This window comes from Panthera leo, chromosome B4, assembly GCF_018350215.1.
Source record: "Panthera leo isolate Ple1 chromosome B4, P.leo_Ple1_pat1.1, whole genome shotgun sequence".
NCBI classification, from domain to species: domain Eukaryota; kingdom Metazoa; phylum Chordata; class Mammalia; order Carnivora; family Felidae; genus Panthera; species Panthera leo.
In genome coordinates, this window is record NC_056685.1 from 75,273,688 (window position 1) to 75,293,437 (window position 19,750).

The window sequence follows — 19,750 nt, forward strand, 5'->3', positions numbered from 1 at the left end:
TGGCTACTATAAACATCAGGATGCATGTACCCTTTGAATTAGTATTTTTGTATCCTTGGTAAATACCTAGTAGTGCAATTTCTGGGTTGTAGAGTTCTACTTTAAATTTTTTAGAAACCTCAATGCTGTTTTCCAGAGTGGCTGCACCAGTTTGCATTATCACCAACGGTGCAAAAGGGTTGCCCTTTCTCTGCATCCTCACCAGCACCTGTTGTTTCCTGTGTTATTAATTTTGGCCATTCTTACAGGTGTGATGTGATATTTCATTGTAGTTTTGATTCATATTTCCCTGATGATGAGTAATGTTGAGCATCTTTTAATGATTCTGGTAGCCATCTGTACATAAATGTGGTGTTTTAAATTGGAGTTTTGGCATGCTGGATTGTCAAAGCAGGAACAGATATAAAAAAAAAAAAAACAAAAAACAAAAACAAAAACAAACCACCTGAACCAAAACCCTCCTTTTAAGATGAGGAAGTTGAAGCACAGAGGACAGAGATGACATGCCCAGGTTTGCACCATCAATGAGTAGCAGAAACAGACTTTAGGACTCAAATCGCCCTCAACCCATTGGTCACCCTTTTCAGATTCTTGGCACCCCTATCTTTGCTGTCCTTCTCCCACCCCGCATCTCCACCAGTCAAAAATCCAACCCATACTTCAAAACCAGCTTAAATGCCACTCCTTTAATAAATCCTTTCTTGATCTCTTTTTCCACAGCACCCCCCCAATGTAAAGTATCTTTTTTTATGAATGTTCAGAGCACATTTCTAAACTCTCTCATGCTATGACATTATCCCTTGTATTATAATAATTTTTTTAATTTTTTTAACTTTTATTTATTTTTTGATAGAGACAGAGCACAAGTTGGGGAGGGGCAGAGAGAGAAGGAGACACAGAATCCAAAGCAGGCTCCAGGCTCCGAGCTGTCAGCACAGAGCCTGACACGGGGCTTGAACTCACTAGCCGTGAGATCATGACCTGACTTGAAGTCGGACGCTTAACCGATTGAGCCACCCAGGCGCTCTGCATTATAATTATTTATTGTTTATCTTATCTTTCCTACTAGTCCTTGAGGGAAGGGACCCTTTTGCCAATTTTTTACTCCTTCTATAGTTCCTTGAATATGCTAGTGATCAATGAGTTTCTTGAATCGAGTTGCAACAGAAAGTAACCTCCATCTTTCTAAGTTCAGTCTATTTCCTCTTTAATAGAGATGGAAGGTGGCTATGACTTATAGCTTCAGTGTCCACCCTCTCACACTACTTCCTCCTCCTCCCTCCAGGAAGAAAATACAGCCAGCCATTCAAAATCAGGCCCTTTATTCAAGACAGAGGTGGAATCCATTGTTGTAGTTAAAGTGCCATCAGGGGGCACTAAGCAAGGGTCAAAAGTCCAGTGTACCAGTCACACATCCCTGGAGAATCATTCTCAAGTGTCCAAAGGTGTCACTACAGAGTTCAGGGCTCAAAGACAAATCAGCTTCAAGGGGGTAGAAAGAAGCAAACTGAGGTAGCCTTAGGGGAGAGGCATTTCAGGAATGTACAGAGGGCAGAAACAGCAAAGACCGCAGGCACTCACATCTCACAGTGCCACTGTTCCAGTTTCTCAGAGCAGAGTGGTTTATGGGCCAACCTGATAATGGAAAAAGAGACAGGACAAGTTGGATGACTGGATCTTAGCCCAAACTTCCATCTAGCTTTATTCCCAAAAGGGTCAAGGTGGAAGAGTGTGGATGAAAATTACAGAAGGACATTCCTAGCCACATGGCAAGGGACACTGAGCCACCTAATGCGGTAGGGTTCACTTTTAAAACTCCAAAAAATTGTAGGACTGGAAAAGACATGCAGTGGTATCAAGGGCTCGCTTCAGGGTCTAGGACTAAAACAAGCTGAATTAGACGTCCACATCCAGGTGAATGGAGCCATAGGTCTCAGCCTTCTCTTTCTCATGCTTGTTAGGAATATTGTTAAACAGGAGTGGTGTGAGGGAAGCTTGGAAAATCGGAAACCTGAATCTTCTCAATGACTTTTGTTTTGAAAACTACATTCTAAATTAAATGGTCAGGAGATAGAAAGAGAGGACAGTAGTGCTGGACTAAAGGAGTGAGAAAAAGGAGGAGAAGGGAAAAGTAAAAAATAGAATGGAGATTCACCAGTAGTCAATTCCTTCCTTATCCAGGATCTTCTTGGCACAAATAATGTCATCAGTAAGGTCATCATCCAGGAACTCTGGCAGGAGTTGCAAGGAGAGGAATGAGAGAGCTAAGTATTACCCAGAAAGATAATGTGTTTCCCTCTTCCCTGGATCTATTAGGTCTGGTCCTTCTCTGAACTGGAGGTTTATGCCTGTTGCCTTTCTATATGAGAAAGTCAATACAATAATGTTCCCCATCCAAGATAAGGATTCCCTTCACTTTTCTTGAATGTCTCCAGAGGAACTGTCAACTTCATCAACTGACTTACTCTGAAAATGCAGGGTATTAGACTTCAAGAATCCCAGACAGCTCAGATCATCTACCCGTGAACTTCTGGGAACTGCCTGGGGATTTAGTGAACATGAAAATTCTGTCAATTCAAGCCCCACAGTTGAAGTGGAGTACAAGGCAGTGAAATCAGAAGTATGCTTGACACCAAAAATAAGATTATCCCAGAGGTAGCCTCCAGGAAAACAGAGGAACAGGATAAAAGAGGCTACTCACTGTCACAGGAGATGTCACAGATGTTCCTTGACTGAAGGATCTGGTTGTCCCTGCACCAAAATTTATTGTTGATCTGGAAGAGTCCATATTCTGTGCTGCCATTGTTATTGACTATGGTTTGTGTATCATAACCACTAGTATGAAATATGGTACAGATCCCTGAGGGAAAGATGAGAAAGAGGTATCACAGAGGTGACTATAAATTATGCATTTATAGCATAAATAAGTACCTGTATTACCAGACATAGAAAGGCTCTCTAGCCAATCTCCAAATATTGCAAAGCACAAAATATATTGATGAAATGAAAAGGGTTCCAAAAAGGACAGACAATAAGAGAAAGGGAAAATAGGGGCGTCTGGGTGGCTCAGTCGGTTAAGTGTCCGACTTCAGCTCAGGTCATGATCTCACAGTTCGTGGGCTCGAGCCCCACATCAAGCTCTGTGCTGACAGCTCAGAGCCTGGAGCCTGCTTCAGATTCTGTGTCTCCCTCTCTCTCTCTGCCCCTTCCATAGTCTGTGTCTCTCTGTCTCTCAAAAATGAATAAATGTTAAAAAAAATTTTTTTTAAAGAGAGAAAGATAAAATACATGAATAAATGTAATAAAAAGAGTAAACAGATAAGCAGATAAGATAAAAGGATTATTATATAATTGAATAAAAGTGGAGAGGGAAAGGTGGATGAAAGAGAGACACATATGAATTGAAGAATGGATGAAGCAAGGCAGCAGGGAACTTACATTCAGACAAAGGAATGCCTCCATAGCCATCCATGTCTTTCAGCACCTGGGACAGCTCACATTTTGTAAATTGCTTCCCCCGGATGGCAGGGAACATGATGCCAATCAGGAGCAGAGAGACAAAGGACATCATTTTGGCTGCCCCCAAGAACCTGAAATAGGGACACCAAACAGCTTCACCTCCTTTTATTTGTGGAGAAAGCCTCAGGGGCCCTGGCACCAAGCCCTACATCCAGGAAGAGGATGAAGAGAGACTGGTCATGCCAACACAGAAACACTGAACCTGCCAGCTGCCTTCCGTACTTTTACCCCATTTTTCCTTCTCCTCCCCTAATCTCTAGTCCATACCAGTTATTGTTTTCTGCCCAGAAAGAGTTCCAAGCATGATTCTGTTCCCATTTGGCTTTGTTACGTACCTTTGTTTCTTGTAGATTTGGTTCTAGGAAGCAGGATGTCCCTAGCCTACTTCGGGAACAAAGGAGGCCTCAGGGGTAATATGAGTGAGGCAATCAGAAAATAAACGAAGGGTCTTGGCAAAACCCCCTCCCCACTAGAGACATACAGAATATGGAAAAGGAGTGTGTGTCATTACATGCCATAAGCCCAGGATCAGAGTTGGCACTTGTCCAGTCAACTCAGGCATGGAAAAAAGGAAGAGTCCCTTAACATGGTGGTTCATGGCTGGGGGCTCAGGAGTAGGGATGGACGATAGCAACATAGACTAAAAGAATCTGATATAACTTGGATCCAGAGATTTCTTACTTCAGGAAAACAGAGTATGACAGAATCTAGCTCTCCTATGAGCTATTATCCAGGCTCTCCACCACCAACCACCACTACCACTAAACAGCCAGATACTACATTGGTGTTAATTAAGACATTAGGTAAATCCAAAACTAATAACTTGTAGCAGATTTGTTCATGGGTATAGAAACTGGTAGACAGCCTCAGAGTTGGCCACAGATGGTTAAAGAGAGAGTAACCCAAGTCAGTGTAAAGAGGACTTTGAGAACTTTAAGATTAGACTAAGATATATCTACAGTCTACAAAACAAGATTCTGGATCTGAGCTTTTTAAGACCAGTGCCCCTGAACAAGTAAAGTTGAGGGTACCAGTTCTGAATAATTCCTCCAACTTGCTGGCATCAAGCTTCAAATCATGTGCCAATAGCTATTAGCCTCCTTCGTGCCAGGGCTCATCCTCTTTATTCCAATCTCTAAACCTGATTTCTTATATTGAAGTGGGTATCTGTCCCAACCAACAGTTTTCTCTATATCATGGATAACCAGTATATGAAGCTGCATGAGTGAAAATGAGTGTAGAGGATCTTGGTGCCAAGAGAGATGAGCAGAAAGTCTTGATGGCAAAGAAATACATGTTCAGAAACACAATGAAAGGGCTGCTACAACATTTCTCCTCCATTCTACCCAGAGGCATTGGAGGGGTACATGAAGGACAGGAATAGGAATAGGAATTCTGTCACACTAAGCAAGTATGGTTGAGAATATGTCTGGGAGTAGAGGATGACCTTGAACCATCTGACAGATAAGGAAAGCTAGGCCTGCTTGCCTATAATTTGGTTGGTTGTATCTCTGCCCTTCCCTGAAGCAATAAAAAGCAGCATACAGATCTGCACAGCTAAGCGCAAAAAATAAATGTGCCTCGGGCAAGAGGAACCATTATTTCCCTAGAAATGTTTGTAAAATGGCATATCTGAGGATCATCTGGAAAAGAATATGGAAGATGTGTAATGGGAACAATTACAAACATTCAGAGAAAGACGCAGATTCTTGGAGATAGACCAAACAACAATGACCACAGCACTGAAAGAGGAAGAAAGACATCAGCACAGCTACCTTTCCAGACAGGTAGCGTGCTCTCTGTGCAGGCTGAGATCTGAATCAAGGCAGTGAAGAGACATTTACAACACATGGATTTTTTAGAAATATGCTAGGAAGCTATATTCATTCGGATGCTGTCATAAAAATCAGGTTTCTCAAACCAGTCCTATTTGAAGGACTTTTAGAGATTAAGGAATCAGAAGGACCTGCTTCAAAACACATTTGGCAGTTGCCATCCAAAACTATAGTTTGTAGATAAGTGGTAATTTATAGAGAGAGCCAAGGACTACCATTTGGAGGAACATCCTAGATCTACAATAACATTGATCATTACTTCTGGTTAGTATATTCACCTTGTTCTACTTCCTCCCATAATCCACATAAATTACTACTAAGTGGACAATGAAGCAAAATTTTGGACTTGACACATAAATTTCAGACAAATTCTTCATTGAATTATAGAGTTATTTAAAGCAAATAAAATTTGGGGGCACCTGGGTGGCTCAGTCGGTTAAGCATCTGCCTTCAGCTCAGGTCATGATCTTGTGGTTCACAAGTCTGAGCCCTGCATGGAGCTCTGTGCTGACAGCTCAGAGCCTGGAGAGTCCTTCAGATTCTCTGTCTCCCTCTCTCTCTGCCCTCCCCCACTCGTGCTCTGTCTGTCTCTTAAAAATAAACAAACACTTTTAAAAAGCAGATAAAATTTGGAGAGTGAGTGATTTTGATTGGTGCTTTTCTTTGGGGGGTTGCTTGTGCAAAAGTCCTTACAAAGTCACTTAGCACTAGGGACTCACATCCTGTATCTGCACCAAAAGCGTGCTTGCAATTTACATTGGATTATTTTGAATTGTTGTATTTGTATTACTATCTCTATTACTGTTCTTGTGCATAAAAAAGCCAATGGTTCACTTTTGTGAACTGAGAATAGTATCAACAAAAAATGTAAATATACAAATGTAAATCATAACTCACAACTTATTTTAAAATATACTAACTAAAATGGATTTTACCTTTTTGATCAAATATTAGCTAAAACAATTTCATATGCAATTAATAATACGTAATAGAATTTTTATGCAAATATTACCCAATTTTTCATTTTAAATGTCTATTTTTAAAAAAACATAAGAGCACCTAGCTGACTCAGTCAGAAGAACATGTGACTCTTGATCTCGGGGTCATGAGTTCAAGCCCCACACTGGGTGTAGAGATTACTTAAATAAATAAAAACTTTAAAAAATAAAAATAAAAAATAAATGAGCACACATTTATATAATTTTACATCACACCTCTGATAAAATCTTACATCCTGTTTTTTGTTTAGGTGGTACTTTTTTCCTTTCTTTTTTGATTGGTTTCTCTCTCCTCCTCATTTCTTTCCTGCCATACACTGTCCCATTAACTCATATGAACAGTTTACCATATATCCACCCAAATTTTTATAAGTTACCATATTTATATACACACATATTGTTTTGCTATTCATTTGAAAATTTTTAATCCATCTGAAATTCTATCTGGGTTCCCCCTTCTGTTCAACTTGTCATCTTTGTCTATTTTAACACAAATACCTAGTAGACTTAATTGATTTTATATGTTTTGATATCTGATATGACAAGTCTTCTTTGTTATTTTTTATTAAGAAAATTAATCAAACTTTTTATTTTCAAAAAATGTTTTAAACTTACATAAAAGTTGTAAAAATATTGTAATAACTCACATATAGCCTTCGTGGAGATTCACCCACTGTCAACACTTTGCCACATTTGCATGTTCTCTCTCACTTTCTTTTTTTTCTCTGGCTTTACTAAGATATAATTAACATTTAAGCTTAAGGTGCACAACGTGGTGATTTGATCCGCATATATACTGTGAAGTGATTGTTGCAATAAGGTTAGTTAACATCTCCATCCCCTCACATGATGACCATTTGTGTGTATGCATGCGTGTAGTGAGAACATTTAAGATTTACTTTCATAGCAAGCAGGCAAAAATCTCTTTGACATTGGCCACCGCAACTTCTTACTCAACACGTCTCTGGAGGCAAGCAAAACAAAAGTAAAAATGAACTATTGGGACCTCATCAAAATAAAAAGCTTCTGCACAGCAAAGAAAACAATCAACAAAACTAAAAGGCAACCAATGGAATGGGAGAAGGTATCTGCAAACGATATATCAGATAAAGGGTTAGTATCCAAGATCTATAGAAAACTTATCAAACTCAACACCCAAAAAACAAATAATCCAGTGAAGAAATAGGCAGAAGACAAGAATAGACACTTTTCCAAAGAAAACATCCAGATGGTTAACAGACACATGAAAAAATGCTCAACATCACTCATCATCGGGGAAATACAAATCAAAACCACAATGAGATATCACCTCACACCTGTCAGAATGGCTAACATTAACTACTCAGGCAACAACAGATGTTGACGAGGATGTGGAGAAAAAGGATCTCTTTTGCACTGCTGGTGGGAATGCAAACTGGTGCGGCCCCTCTGGAAAACAGTATAGAGGTTCCTCAAAAAATTAAAAATAGAACTACCCTATGACCCAGCAATTGCACTACTAGGTATTTATCCAAGGGATACAGGCATGCTGTTTTGAAGCCGCACATGCACCCCAATGTTTATAGCAGCACTATCAACAATAGCCAAAGTATGGAAGGAGCCCAAATGTCCATCAATGGATGAATGGATAAAGAAGATGTGGTATATATATGCAATGGAGTATTATTCAGCAATATAAAAGAATGAAATCTTGCCATTTGCAACTATGTGGGTGGAACTAGAGGGTATTGTGCTAAGCGAAATTAGAGAAAGACAAATATCATATGAGTTCACTCATATGAGGACTTTAAGATACAAAACAGGTGAACATAAGGAAAGGGAAGCAAAAATAATGTAAAAACAGGGAGGGGACAAAGCATAAGAGACTCTTAAATGTAGAGAACAGAGGGTTGCTGGAGGAGTCGTGGGATGGGGGATGAGCTAAATGGGTAAGGGGCTTAAGGAATCTACTCCTGAAATCATTGTTGCACCATGTGCTAATTAGCTTGGATGTAAATTATAAAAATACATACATACATACATAAAAGATAAATAAACATTAAAAAAATATTGACTTTCATAGCAACCTTCAAGTACATAATACAGTATTGTTAACTATAGTCACCATGCTGTACCTTAGATTTCCCAGAACTTATTCATCTTATAATTGGAAGTCTGTACCCTTTGATCAACATCTCCCCATTTCCCCAACCCCCCAGCCCCTGGCAACCACCATTCTACTCTTTGTTTCTATGAGTTTGATGTTTTGAGGTTCCACATAAGAGTGAGATTTTACAGTATTTGTCTTTCTTTGACTTATTTCATTTAGTATAATGCCCCTCAAGATCCATCCATGTTGTTGCAAATGGCAGGATTTCTTTCTGTTTTAAGGCTGCATAATATTCCATTGTGTCCGTGTGTGTGTGTGTGTGTGTGTGTGTATGTAATATTCTCTAGTCCTTTTTAGATAATCCATTGTTAGTGTATTATATACCTAATAATTTTTAGAAAGTAACTTTTTATGATGTTAAATCTTTAATCTCAAACATATGTATTTTTCTTTCATTCAGATTTTATTTTACTTACTTCAGTAAGATTTTATAGTGTTCTTTATACATATTCAGTGCCTTTTTAATTAAACTTATTCCTAAATATGTGACACTTTTTGTTGTTAATGTGAATGAGATATTTCCCCCTTTCCATTTCTGGGTATTTATAAATAGTACAAAGAACAAGTACTTTTTTGTAAATATATCTTCTACAAAGCCATCTCACCAAAATACATTATAAATTCTAGTATTTTTTTGACTAATTTTGGGGGGTTCTAAGTATATAATCATACCTCCAAAAGTGATAGGCTCTCTTTTTGTTCTTTGGCTTTTAGCAAAAGGAAACTATGAGGAAGCTGTCTGCCTCTGTCATGGCTCATGGCAGAAAATAATTAACAATTACAATAATACTAATGTTCTCCCCTGAGAATATAAAGCCATTGGCGTGTTCCCACTCAGGTCTGAGGTTCAGGTTTACATATCCACAACCAGGCAAGGATGGACCATAATGGATAATATGGTACATAGACATGATTCCTTCCACCCTCTACAGGATGAAAGCACTCATTCCCCCAGCTGCTAGGGGGGTTATCTGCAGACAGCATTTAGCTGAAACCCTCTTAGAGCAAGAGGGCCCTTTTGCCTCAGCAGGGGATAACTCTGCCTGGACACCTCAACTCCACAACTTCCCATGAAACTGGCTAAGCACCTTGTTGTGACTGCAACACAGTTCAACTTGTCCCTCTGACCAAGCCTACTTCCTTCACCTTCCTACCTACCCACCCCTACCCCCCCCACACACACACAGGTGTTGGTTCCAAAAGCAGTCTCCAATAAACTTCTTACACACCAATCTCCCTCTCACAATCTGTTTCCTAGGGAACATGATGTGTAACAAAAATAATAATAACAGTTTGTGGGGTTAGACATTCATAACTAAAATTATTGAAAATAATGTAAGTCAGGCAATACTCAGAATAAAAGTTTCCTAAGGTCTTATATAAGATAATGGTTATTATATTAATTAACTATATTAAAAGTTTATTGGTAAAATTTTCAGATCAACTTGTAAAAGAATAGAAATAGAATATATAAATTCCAAATCCATACAAGAATAACATAGACTAAGAAAATAACATTAAATAAATAAATAAAACTGGGGCGCCTGGGTGGCTCAGTTGGTTAGGCGACCGACTTCGGCTCAGGTCATGATCTCGCGGTCCGAGAGTTCGAGCCCCGCGTCGGGCTCTGTACTGACAGCCCAGAGCCTGGAGCCTGCTTCGGATTCTGTGTCTCCCTCTCCCTCTGACCCTCCCCCATTCATGCTCTGTCTCTCTCTGTCTCAAAAATAAATAAACATTTAAAAAATTAATAAATAAATAAAACATAAATAAAATAGAATTAAAATATCATAATAGAATTAAACTAAAAAACAGTAACTGAAAGATATATGGAAAATGCCCCAAATATTTTGAAAGTAAAGAACACACTTCTAAATAACCAATTGGCCAAAGCAAAAATCTTAAGGGAAATTAAGAAATATTTTGAACTGAATAAATATTAAAATGTAACATATTAAAATTTGTGGGATGCAGCTAAAGCAGTGCTTAGAAGGAAATTTATAGCATTAAATATTTATCCTGGAAAGGAAGAAAAGTATCAAGTCAGTAATCTAAGTTTCCTTCAATTACATTAGCCCTTTAAAAAGAATTTTGGAAATGCCCATCCAGTCAGTCTTACATGGCAGTGTTATGAAGAATGAAAACCAAGTACTAACATGTAATTTCCTCTGTTGCCCATGGAAAGGGGGCAGAGTCCAAATAAGAGAAATAGCCTGGCAATTCCTGGCCAGGGCCATCAGAGAAGTCAATCTGGAACTTTCAAGATGGAAATAGTGGAAAACAGCACCTTCACTTGAGGAATAACTTCCAAAAACATGGCTCTAAAGGAATGTAAGATGAAACTCCCACTTTGCAACTGTATTCAAGAAGACACTAATCCTTGAGGGTGGATGGAATGTACAGGTGAATGCTTTCATTACAAAGAACCAAACTGTGATGAATGTATGTCAGAATCAGAATGATAGGCCAGTCTGGAAACAAGAGCAACCTCCAGGGTTTCCCAGAAATCACTGGGAAATCTGTACCAGGGCTTTCAAATTGGGTGAGAAGTAGATGGGTAAGAAGGTGAAATCAAAACCCAAGAGATTTCAAAAGATGAGCAATATGTAATAACAGGTTAGTATTCAGGCAGTTGGAAACAGGACAGGACATATAAAGGTCAGGAATCCTGTGGCATTCACCCTTCAACACGGCTGGAGCAGAGAGCACCTGTGGAAACAGTAACATGGGTTTCTTTTCTTTTTTTTTTTTTTTTAATGCTTATTTATTTTTGAGAGACAGAGAGAAAGAATGTGAGCAGGGTATGGGCAGAGAGAGAGAGACACACACACACAGAATCCGAAGCAGGCTCCAGGCTCTGAGCTGTCAGCACACAGCCTGACGCGGGGCTCGAACCCATGAACAGTGAGATCATGACCTGAGCTGAAGCTGGACGCATAACCGAGCCACCCAGACACCCCTATGGGTTTCTATTTTTAAGGAGCTTTTATCACTTCTGAGCTGACAACAGTGGGAGCTCTGACAATTCAACCTTTCCTCTGCTCAGGATGACTTTACCATAGATTTTCTTTGTTGATGGAAAATTTACATACAACTAAAAGTACCTATTTTAAGTGTACAATTTGACAAGTTTTGATAAATATATATACTCATGTAACACCACACTCAAGATTTAGAACATTTCCATCACTCCAAAAAGTTCCTTCATATCCCTGAGCAGTCAATCATATCCCTGATACCAGGTAAGCTTTGATCCATAACTATAAATGAGTTTTGCCCGTTCTAGAAATTCATGTTAATGGAATCCTGTTTCATGCCTGACTTCCTTCACTCAGTATTTTTTTGTATTTATCAACGCTACTGTATGTAAACATGGTTCATTTCTTTTTATTACTTAGTAGCTTTCCATTGTATGAATATACCACAGTATATTTATTTGTTCACTTCCTGGTGGATATTTGAGTTATTACTCAAGATCTGCTTTTGTCCGCAGTAGACAGCGTTTCTGATGGGATAGAAAGTTGTGGTACTGGAGTTCCATCTAGTGTCTATTTGTGGTACTGCAGACTCTGGTGTCTGACCAAGCCATGTTTTCAACAGCCCCCAGCCTGACAGCCTACTGCTATCAGTGCTTAGATTCAGGCAAGACAGAAACCAGTCCCTTAGCAGCAGCACCACCACCACCCCCCGCCCCGCAAAAAAAAACAAAAAAAAAACAAAAAAAAAACAAAAAAAAACAAAAAAAACCAGCACATTGGATATACATTCAACTGCTTTCCCTCCCAAGGGATAAGTCAGGAATTGAGGGTTTCCTCCCAATCAGACCATGCCATGGCATGCCATGCTATGCCATGCTGAGAAGGGCTCTGGTGAGTGAATGAATGCCAAGAATTTTCCTGCTGGGGCTTCAATGTGTTTGGCTGGGATGCAGGAATCACTCTCTATTATCTATTCTCCCTCTCCCTCCTCTCCACCTCTTTTATATGTGTGTGTGTGTGTGTGTGTATATACATATATACACACATACATATATATATATACACGTATACATACACACACACACATATATATATATGTATGTGTATATATATATATGTGTGTATATATATATATATATATATATATATACAGAAAATAGCCTTCACAACTCAAGCCAAAAATACATTTATTTCCTGTTTACCCATGTTTGGGGTCTGTTGGTCTCAAAAGGTTAGACATTAACAGTTTGTACCCACATTCAGGAATTCACTTGAATGACACAAGCCTTGGAATTTCACAAAACCACAAATGGCTGATCGCTACAAACACCCACCTTTCTTCCTTGAATATAAGAAATGAGCAGTAGAAGATACATTTCTTCATAACCATTTGGAAAGCAGGGTGGTGCCATTGTACCCAGACTCAAGGCAGCTCTGTCTCCGGCTAGAATGGAAGCTGCAAGCTTGTCTCATGGAGTCATAGGAGAGTTGGGCAGGATATTTTACCCACTCACTGAACATGGAAGTAGCAGGGTCTCCCGTCTCATTGGGTCTGCCATGTTTTAATGAAGTAAAGCACTGGACTTTTCCTGTTTACGTTGTTTCAGATTTGTCATTTTGTTGAGTGGCAAAGAAGGCAGCCATTTAGTAGCTGAAACAGAAGAGAGAACCAGAACTCCCAACATCTAACAGGACGATCCTCATCCAGGAATCTCTTACCTGGTTTCTGGCTTTCTCACAAAGGCAACTCGTTCATGTATCATTGTTAAATCCCTGTCTCTATGGAGGAAGGAGGGTCTAGGTTTCCTATTCTGCAATATTGCTGGTATCCTTTATTGCCTCATTTTTCTCTGTCTAGTTTCCTGCTTCTTTGAACTTACACTAATTGTTTTACTGGATGCCAGACATTATGGATTTTCTGTTGTTGATTGTCTCAATTTTTTTTTTTGTCTTTCTTTAAAGAGTTTTGGCTTGCTATTGGTAGACAATTAAGATATTTAGGTTCAAAAACAAACAAACAAAAATCAGAAACAGATTCATAAATACAGAGAGCAAACTGGTGGCTGCCAGAGTGACATGGGGGGAATGGACAAAATGGGTGAAGCGGAGAGGGAGATAGAGGCTTCCAGTTATGGAATGAATTCTAAACCCTTTGCCATACTCTAAATTCTAGTTCACATCCCCCTCACTCCGTGAACTCCCCTTACTCCTTTCTCTGTTCTCAATACACTATGTAGCTCTTTTGTGGCAGATGTCACATTCCATATTTCACCACAGTTACATGCAGGAAGAAAGACCCTATTCTTGACTATCCAACAATGCCTACCACGTTGTGGTAGTTCAAAATATATATTTGTTGAATAAATGATATATCCCAAAATATATTGTCTTCTTATCAGTGGAAATATATAAAAAAAGGAGAAATGACCCTCCTGCCTAGTGAAATATTGAAATATGGTCTAGGATCCCTCCCAACTCAAAACTTCAATGAAAAAATGGTTAGGCAAAATTGTGCCACATCTATATGATGAATATTACATGACTATTTTTTAAATTTTTTTATGTTTATTTATTTTAGGGAGAGAGGGAGGCAGAAGATCTGAAGCAGGCTCTGCACTGACAGCAGAGAGTCTGATGTGGAGCTCGAACTCACAAACCACGAGATCATGACCTGAGCTGAAGTCAGACACTCAACCGACTGGGCCACCCAGGTGCCCCTTACATGACAATTTTACATGGAGAGATATATTCAATGCTTATGACGCGTTAGGTGAAATATCAGGATTAAAGTTTTATGTATGATAATAACTATAATTTTGTAAAACATGCATAGAATCACTAGAAGGAAATATATTTTTAAATAATGGAGTTCTTTTCATGTGTATGTGCTCTTCACATGCTTTTACTGCCATGATCCAAAATCAGTCTTGAAAGACAGCTGGACTGGCTTACCTTCAGGAAGTATGATGCAGGATGATCAGCTATTCCAAAAGCCAAACTGTATCTTTATTAAATATCCTCCAACATTTTGTTGGACTAACTAAAGCCTTATTGAGAATACCAGTTCATATAGTTATCTGCAAGCACATTTTGCAACAAGTTTATCCTGCAGGGTTCACCAGGAAGTTTCACTGCTCACAGTGAGGTATTTTAAGAGTGCTTTATTGAGATTTTGTTTGTTAATGACTGAGGCCACTTTTTGACAACATTCACTTTTTATTTTTTCCAGGATGAAATGTGGACAATCAACAGGAGCCAAATTAGGGTACATTTTATGTATGTCTGTACATCTATGTGTCTGTTCCACAATACTTCAAATCAGAAGTTAGCAAGCAACTGAAGATAGTTTTTATGAACCAGCTTAATCATATTTCCAGGCCAACCCATCACAGTTTTCTTCTTTTGCTTAATATCTTCCATTTATTCCTCTCCTCAGTTATCCAAAGGCACAGCTGTGAAATGCCAGCATTGAATTCTGGCTCTTCCATTTACTAACTGCATGATGCTGGGCAACATACATGACGTCTCTGCGCTGTAGTTGCCTGATATATGTAAACTGTAGATAATGATAATAATTGATTCCCATGATTCTTATGAGGCTTCAGTGAAATAATTTTGTAAAAGTCTGATCAGAGCATCTAGCACATACAGACTATTCAGTAAATTGTCTCCAAGTATCATTACTTTGCTCTCTGGTCCTACCACATCCTCCTCCCTATATTCTCTCCATTCATTATTGATGCTTATATCAGTGAGATGGGAGGAAAGATACAAGAATCTTGTCCTGGGGTGCCTGGCTGGCTCAGTCAGAAGAGCATGAGACTCTTGATCTCGGGGTCATGAGTTCAAGCCCCATGTTAGGTGTATTGATTAAATAAATAAATAAATAAATAAATAAATAAATAAACTTGAGAGAGAGAGAGAGAGAGAGAGAGAGAGAAAGAATCCTGTCCTGTGAAGATGAATTTTTCCCCAGGCAAGATTTCTGCATTCTGGAGGGCTGGTTCTGGATGAAGGAGCTGTCTGACCAGGGTAATATGAATTCATTATCAAGGCATGGGAAATCAAAAGTAGTAAATAGATAACTCTACTCACCAATTTTTGTTTTGTTCATTGCTTTATACCTAGCATCTAGAACAGTGCCTGACAGGTTGTAAATAATTGGTAATTATTTCTTGAATTAATGTTATGACATATTAAAAAAAAATTTTAATTTATATCCAAGTTAATTAGCACATGGTGCAACAATGATTTCAGGAGTAGATTCCTTAAGCTCCTTACCCATTTAGCTCATCCCCCATCCCACAACTCCTCCAGCAACCCTCTGTTTGTTCTCTACATTTAAGAGTCTCTTATGTTTTGTCCCCTCCCTGTTTTTATATTATTTTTGCTTCCTTTTCCTTATGTTCACCTGTTTTGTATCTTAAAGTCCTCATATGAGTGAAGTCATATATTTTTCTTTCTCTGACTGAGTAATTTCACTTAGCATAATACCCTCTAGTTCCATCCGTGTAGTGGCAAATGGCAAGATTTCATTCTTTTATATTGCTGAATAATACTCCATTGCATACATATACCACATCTTCTTTATCCATTCATCCATCGATGGATATTTGGGCTCTTTCCATATGTTGGTTATTGTTGATAGTGCTGCTATAAACATTGGGGTGCACGTCCGCCTTCAAAACAGCATACCTGTATCCTAGTAGTGCAATTGCTGGGTTGTAGGGTAGTTCTATTTTTAATTTTTTGAGGAACCTCTATACTGTTTTCCAGAGGGGCCGCACCAGTTTGCATTCCCACCAGCAGTGCAAAAGAGATCCTCTTTCTCCACATCCTCGTCAACATCTGTTGTTGCCTGAGTTGTTAATGTTAGCCATTCTGACAGGTGTGAGGTGGTATCTCATTGTGGTTTTGATTTGTATTTCCCTGGTGATGAGTGATGTTGAGAATGTTTTCATGTGTCAGTTGGCCATCTGGATGTCTTCTTTGGAGAAGTGTCTATTCATGTCTTTTGCCCATTTCTTCACTGGATTATTTGTTTTTGGGGTGTTGAGTTTGGTAAGTTCTCTATAGATTTTGGATACTAACCCTTTATCTGATATGTCGTTTGCAAATATCTTCTCCCATTCTGTCGGTTGCCTTTTAGTTTTGTTGATTGTTTTCTTTGCTGTGCAGAAGCTTTTTATTTTGATGAGGTCCCAATAGTTCGTTTTTGCTTTTGTTTCCCTTGCCTCCGGAGACGTGTTGAGTAAGAAGTTGCTGTGGCCAAGGTCAAAGAGGTTTTTGCCTGCTTTGTCCTTGAAGATTTTGATGGCTTCCTGTCTTACATTTAGGTCTTTCATCCATTTTGAGTTTATTTTTGTGTATGGTGTGAGAAAGTGGTCCAGATTCATTCTTCTGCATGTCACTGTCCAGTTTTCCCAGCACCACTTGCTGAAGAGACAATCTTTATTCCATTGGATATTCTTTCCTGCTTTGTCAAAGATTAGTTGGCCACACATTTGGCCTACTCTGTTCCATTGAACTGAGTGTCCGTTTTTGTGCCAGTACTGTCTTGATGATTATAGCTTTGGAATACATATCTTTTTTTTTCAGTGTTTATTTTTGAGAGAGAGAGAGAGAAACAGAGCCCAAGCGGGGAAGGGGCAGAGAGAGAAGGAGACACAGAATCCAAAGCAGACTCTGGACTCTGACCTATCAGTACAAAGCCTGATGCAGGGCTCAAACTCACAGAACCATGAGATCATGACCTGAGCCAAAGTCAGCTGCTTAACCGACTGAGCCACCCAGGTGCCCTGGAATACATCTTCAAGTCCAGGATTGTGATGCCTCCTGTTTTGGTTTTCTTTTTCAAAATTGCTTTGGCTATTCAGGTCTTTTCTGGTTCCATACAAATTTTATGATTGTTTGTTCTAACTCTGTGAAGAATGCTGGTGTTATTTTGATAGGTATTGCATTGAATATGTAGATTGCTTTGGGTAGTATTGACATTTTAACAATATTTGTTGTTCCTATCCAGGAGCATGGAATATTTTTCCTTTTGTGTGTGTGTGTCTTCTTCAATTTCTTTCATAAGCTTTCTATAGTTTTCAGTGTATAGATTTTTCACTTCTTTGGTTAGAGTTATTCCCAGGTATTTTATGGCTTATGGTGCAATTGTAAGTAGGATCAATTCCTTAATTTCTCTTTTTGTTGCTTCATTATTGGTACATAAGAATGCAACCGATTTCTGTGCATTGATTTTATATCCTGCGACTTTGCTGAATTCATGGATCAGTCCTAGCAGTTTTTTGATGGAATCTTTTGGGTTTTCTATATAGAGTATCATGTCATCTGCAAAGAGTGAAAATTTGACCTCCTCCTGGCTGATTTGGATGCCTTTTATTTCTTTGTGCTGTCTGATTACTGAGGCTAAGACTTCCAATACTATGTTGAATAACAGTGGTGAGAGTGGACATCCTTGTCTTGTTCCTGACCTTAGGGGGAAAGTTCTGTTTTTCCCCAGTGAGGAGGATATTAGTGGTAGGTCTTTCATATATGGCTTTTATGATCTAGAGGTATGATCCTTCTATCCCTACTTTCTTGAGGGTTTTTATCAAGAAAGGATGCAGTATTTTGTCAAATGCTTTCTCTGCATCTATTGAGAGGATCATATGGTTCTTGTCCTTTCTTTTATTGATAGGATGAATCATATTGATTGTTTTGAGGATATTGAACCAGCCCTGCATCCCAGTTATAAATCCCACTTGGTTGTGGTGAATAATATTTTTAATGCATTGTTGGATTCAGTCAGCTAGTATCTTGTTGATGATTTTTGCCTCCATGTTCATCAGGGAAATTGGTCTATAGTTCTCCTTTTTAGTGGGATCTTTTCTGGTTTTGGAATCAAGGTAATGCTGGCTTCATAGAAAGAATTTGGACATTTTCCTTCCATTTCTATTTTTTGAATAGAGCTTCAAGAGAATAGGTGTTAACTCTTCCTTAAATATTTGGTAGAATTCCCCTGGAAAGTCGTCTGGCCCTGGACTCTTGGTTTTTGGGAGATTTTTGATTACTAATTCGATTTCTTTACTGTTCATGGGTCTGTTCAAATTTTCTATTTCTTCCTGTTTCAATTTTGGTAGTTCATATGTTTCTAGGAATTTGTCCATTTCTTCCAGATTGCCCATTTTATTGGCATATAATTGCTTGTAATATTCTCTTATGATTGTTTGTATTTCTGCTGTGTTGGTTGTGATCTCTCCTCTTTCGTTCTTGATTTTACTTATTTGGGTTCTTTCTTTTTTCTTTTTGATCAAACTGGCTAGGAGTTTATCAATTTTGTTAATTCTTTCAAAGAACCAGCTTCTGGTTTCATTGATCTGTTCTACTGTGTGTTTTTGTTTGTTTGTTTTGTTTTTTGTTTGTTTTTGGTTTTGATAGCATTGATTTCTGTCCTGATCGTTATTATTTCTTGCCTTCTTCTGGATTTGAGTTTTATTTGCTCTTCTTTTGCCAGCTCTTTAAGGTGTAAGGTTAGGTTGTGTATTTGTGACCTTTCTTCCTTCTTTAGGAAGGCCTGGATTGCTATATACTTCCCTCTTAGGACCACCTTTGCTGCGTCCCAGAGGTTTTGGGCTGTGGTGTTATCATTTTCATTGGCTTCTATGTACTTTTTAATTTTCTCTTTAACTTCTTGGTTAACCCATTCATTCTTTAGTAGAATAGTCTTTGGTCTCCAAGTATTTGTTATCTTTCCAAATTTTTTCTCGTGGTTGATTTCAAGTTTCATAGCGTTGTGGTCTGAAAATATGCATGGTATGATCTCGATCTTTTTGTACTTGGTGAGGACTGATTTGTGTCCCAGTATGTGATCTATTCTAGAGAATGTTCCATGTGCGCTGGAGAAGAATGTGTATTCTGCTGCTCTAGGATGTTCTGAATGTATCTATTAAGTCCATCTGGTCCAGTGTGTCATTCAAAGCCATTTTTTCCTTATTGATTTTCTATTTAGATGATCTGTCCATTTCTATAAGTGGGGTGTTTAAGTACCCTACTATTATGACATTATTATCAATGAGTTTCTTTATGTTTGTGATTAATTGATTTATATATTTGGGTGCTTCCACATTTGGAGCATAAATGTTTACAATTTTTAGGTCTTCTTGGTAGATAGACCCCTTAATTATGATATAATGCCCTTCTTCATCTCGTTACAGTCTTTATTTTAAAGTCTAGATTATCTGATATAAGTATGGCTACTTCAGCTTTCTTTTGTGTTATGACACA

The 19,750-nt window shown here is 38.5% G+C and overlaps 1 protein-coding gene across 1 annotated transcript; it reads right to left on the reverse strand.

The window, feature by feature from the left end:
- Positions 1–1,305: 1,305 nt before the first annotated feature.
- On the reverse strand, positions 1,306–3,846 carry LALBA (lactalbumin alpha). The gene is made up of 4 exons (XM_042948479.1): positions 3,439–3,846; positions 2,702–2,860; positions 2,156–2,231; positions 1,306–1,635 (listed from the first exon to the last, which is right to left on the reverse strand). The coding sequence occupies exons 1-4, from the start codon at positions 3,569–3,571 to the stop codon at positions 1,578–1,580; spliced, it is 426 nt and encodes a 141-aa protein (XP_042804413.1). The 5' UTR covers positions 3,572–3,846; the 3' UTR covers positions 1,306–1,577.
- Positions 3,847–19,750: the final 15,904 nt, after the last annotated feature.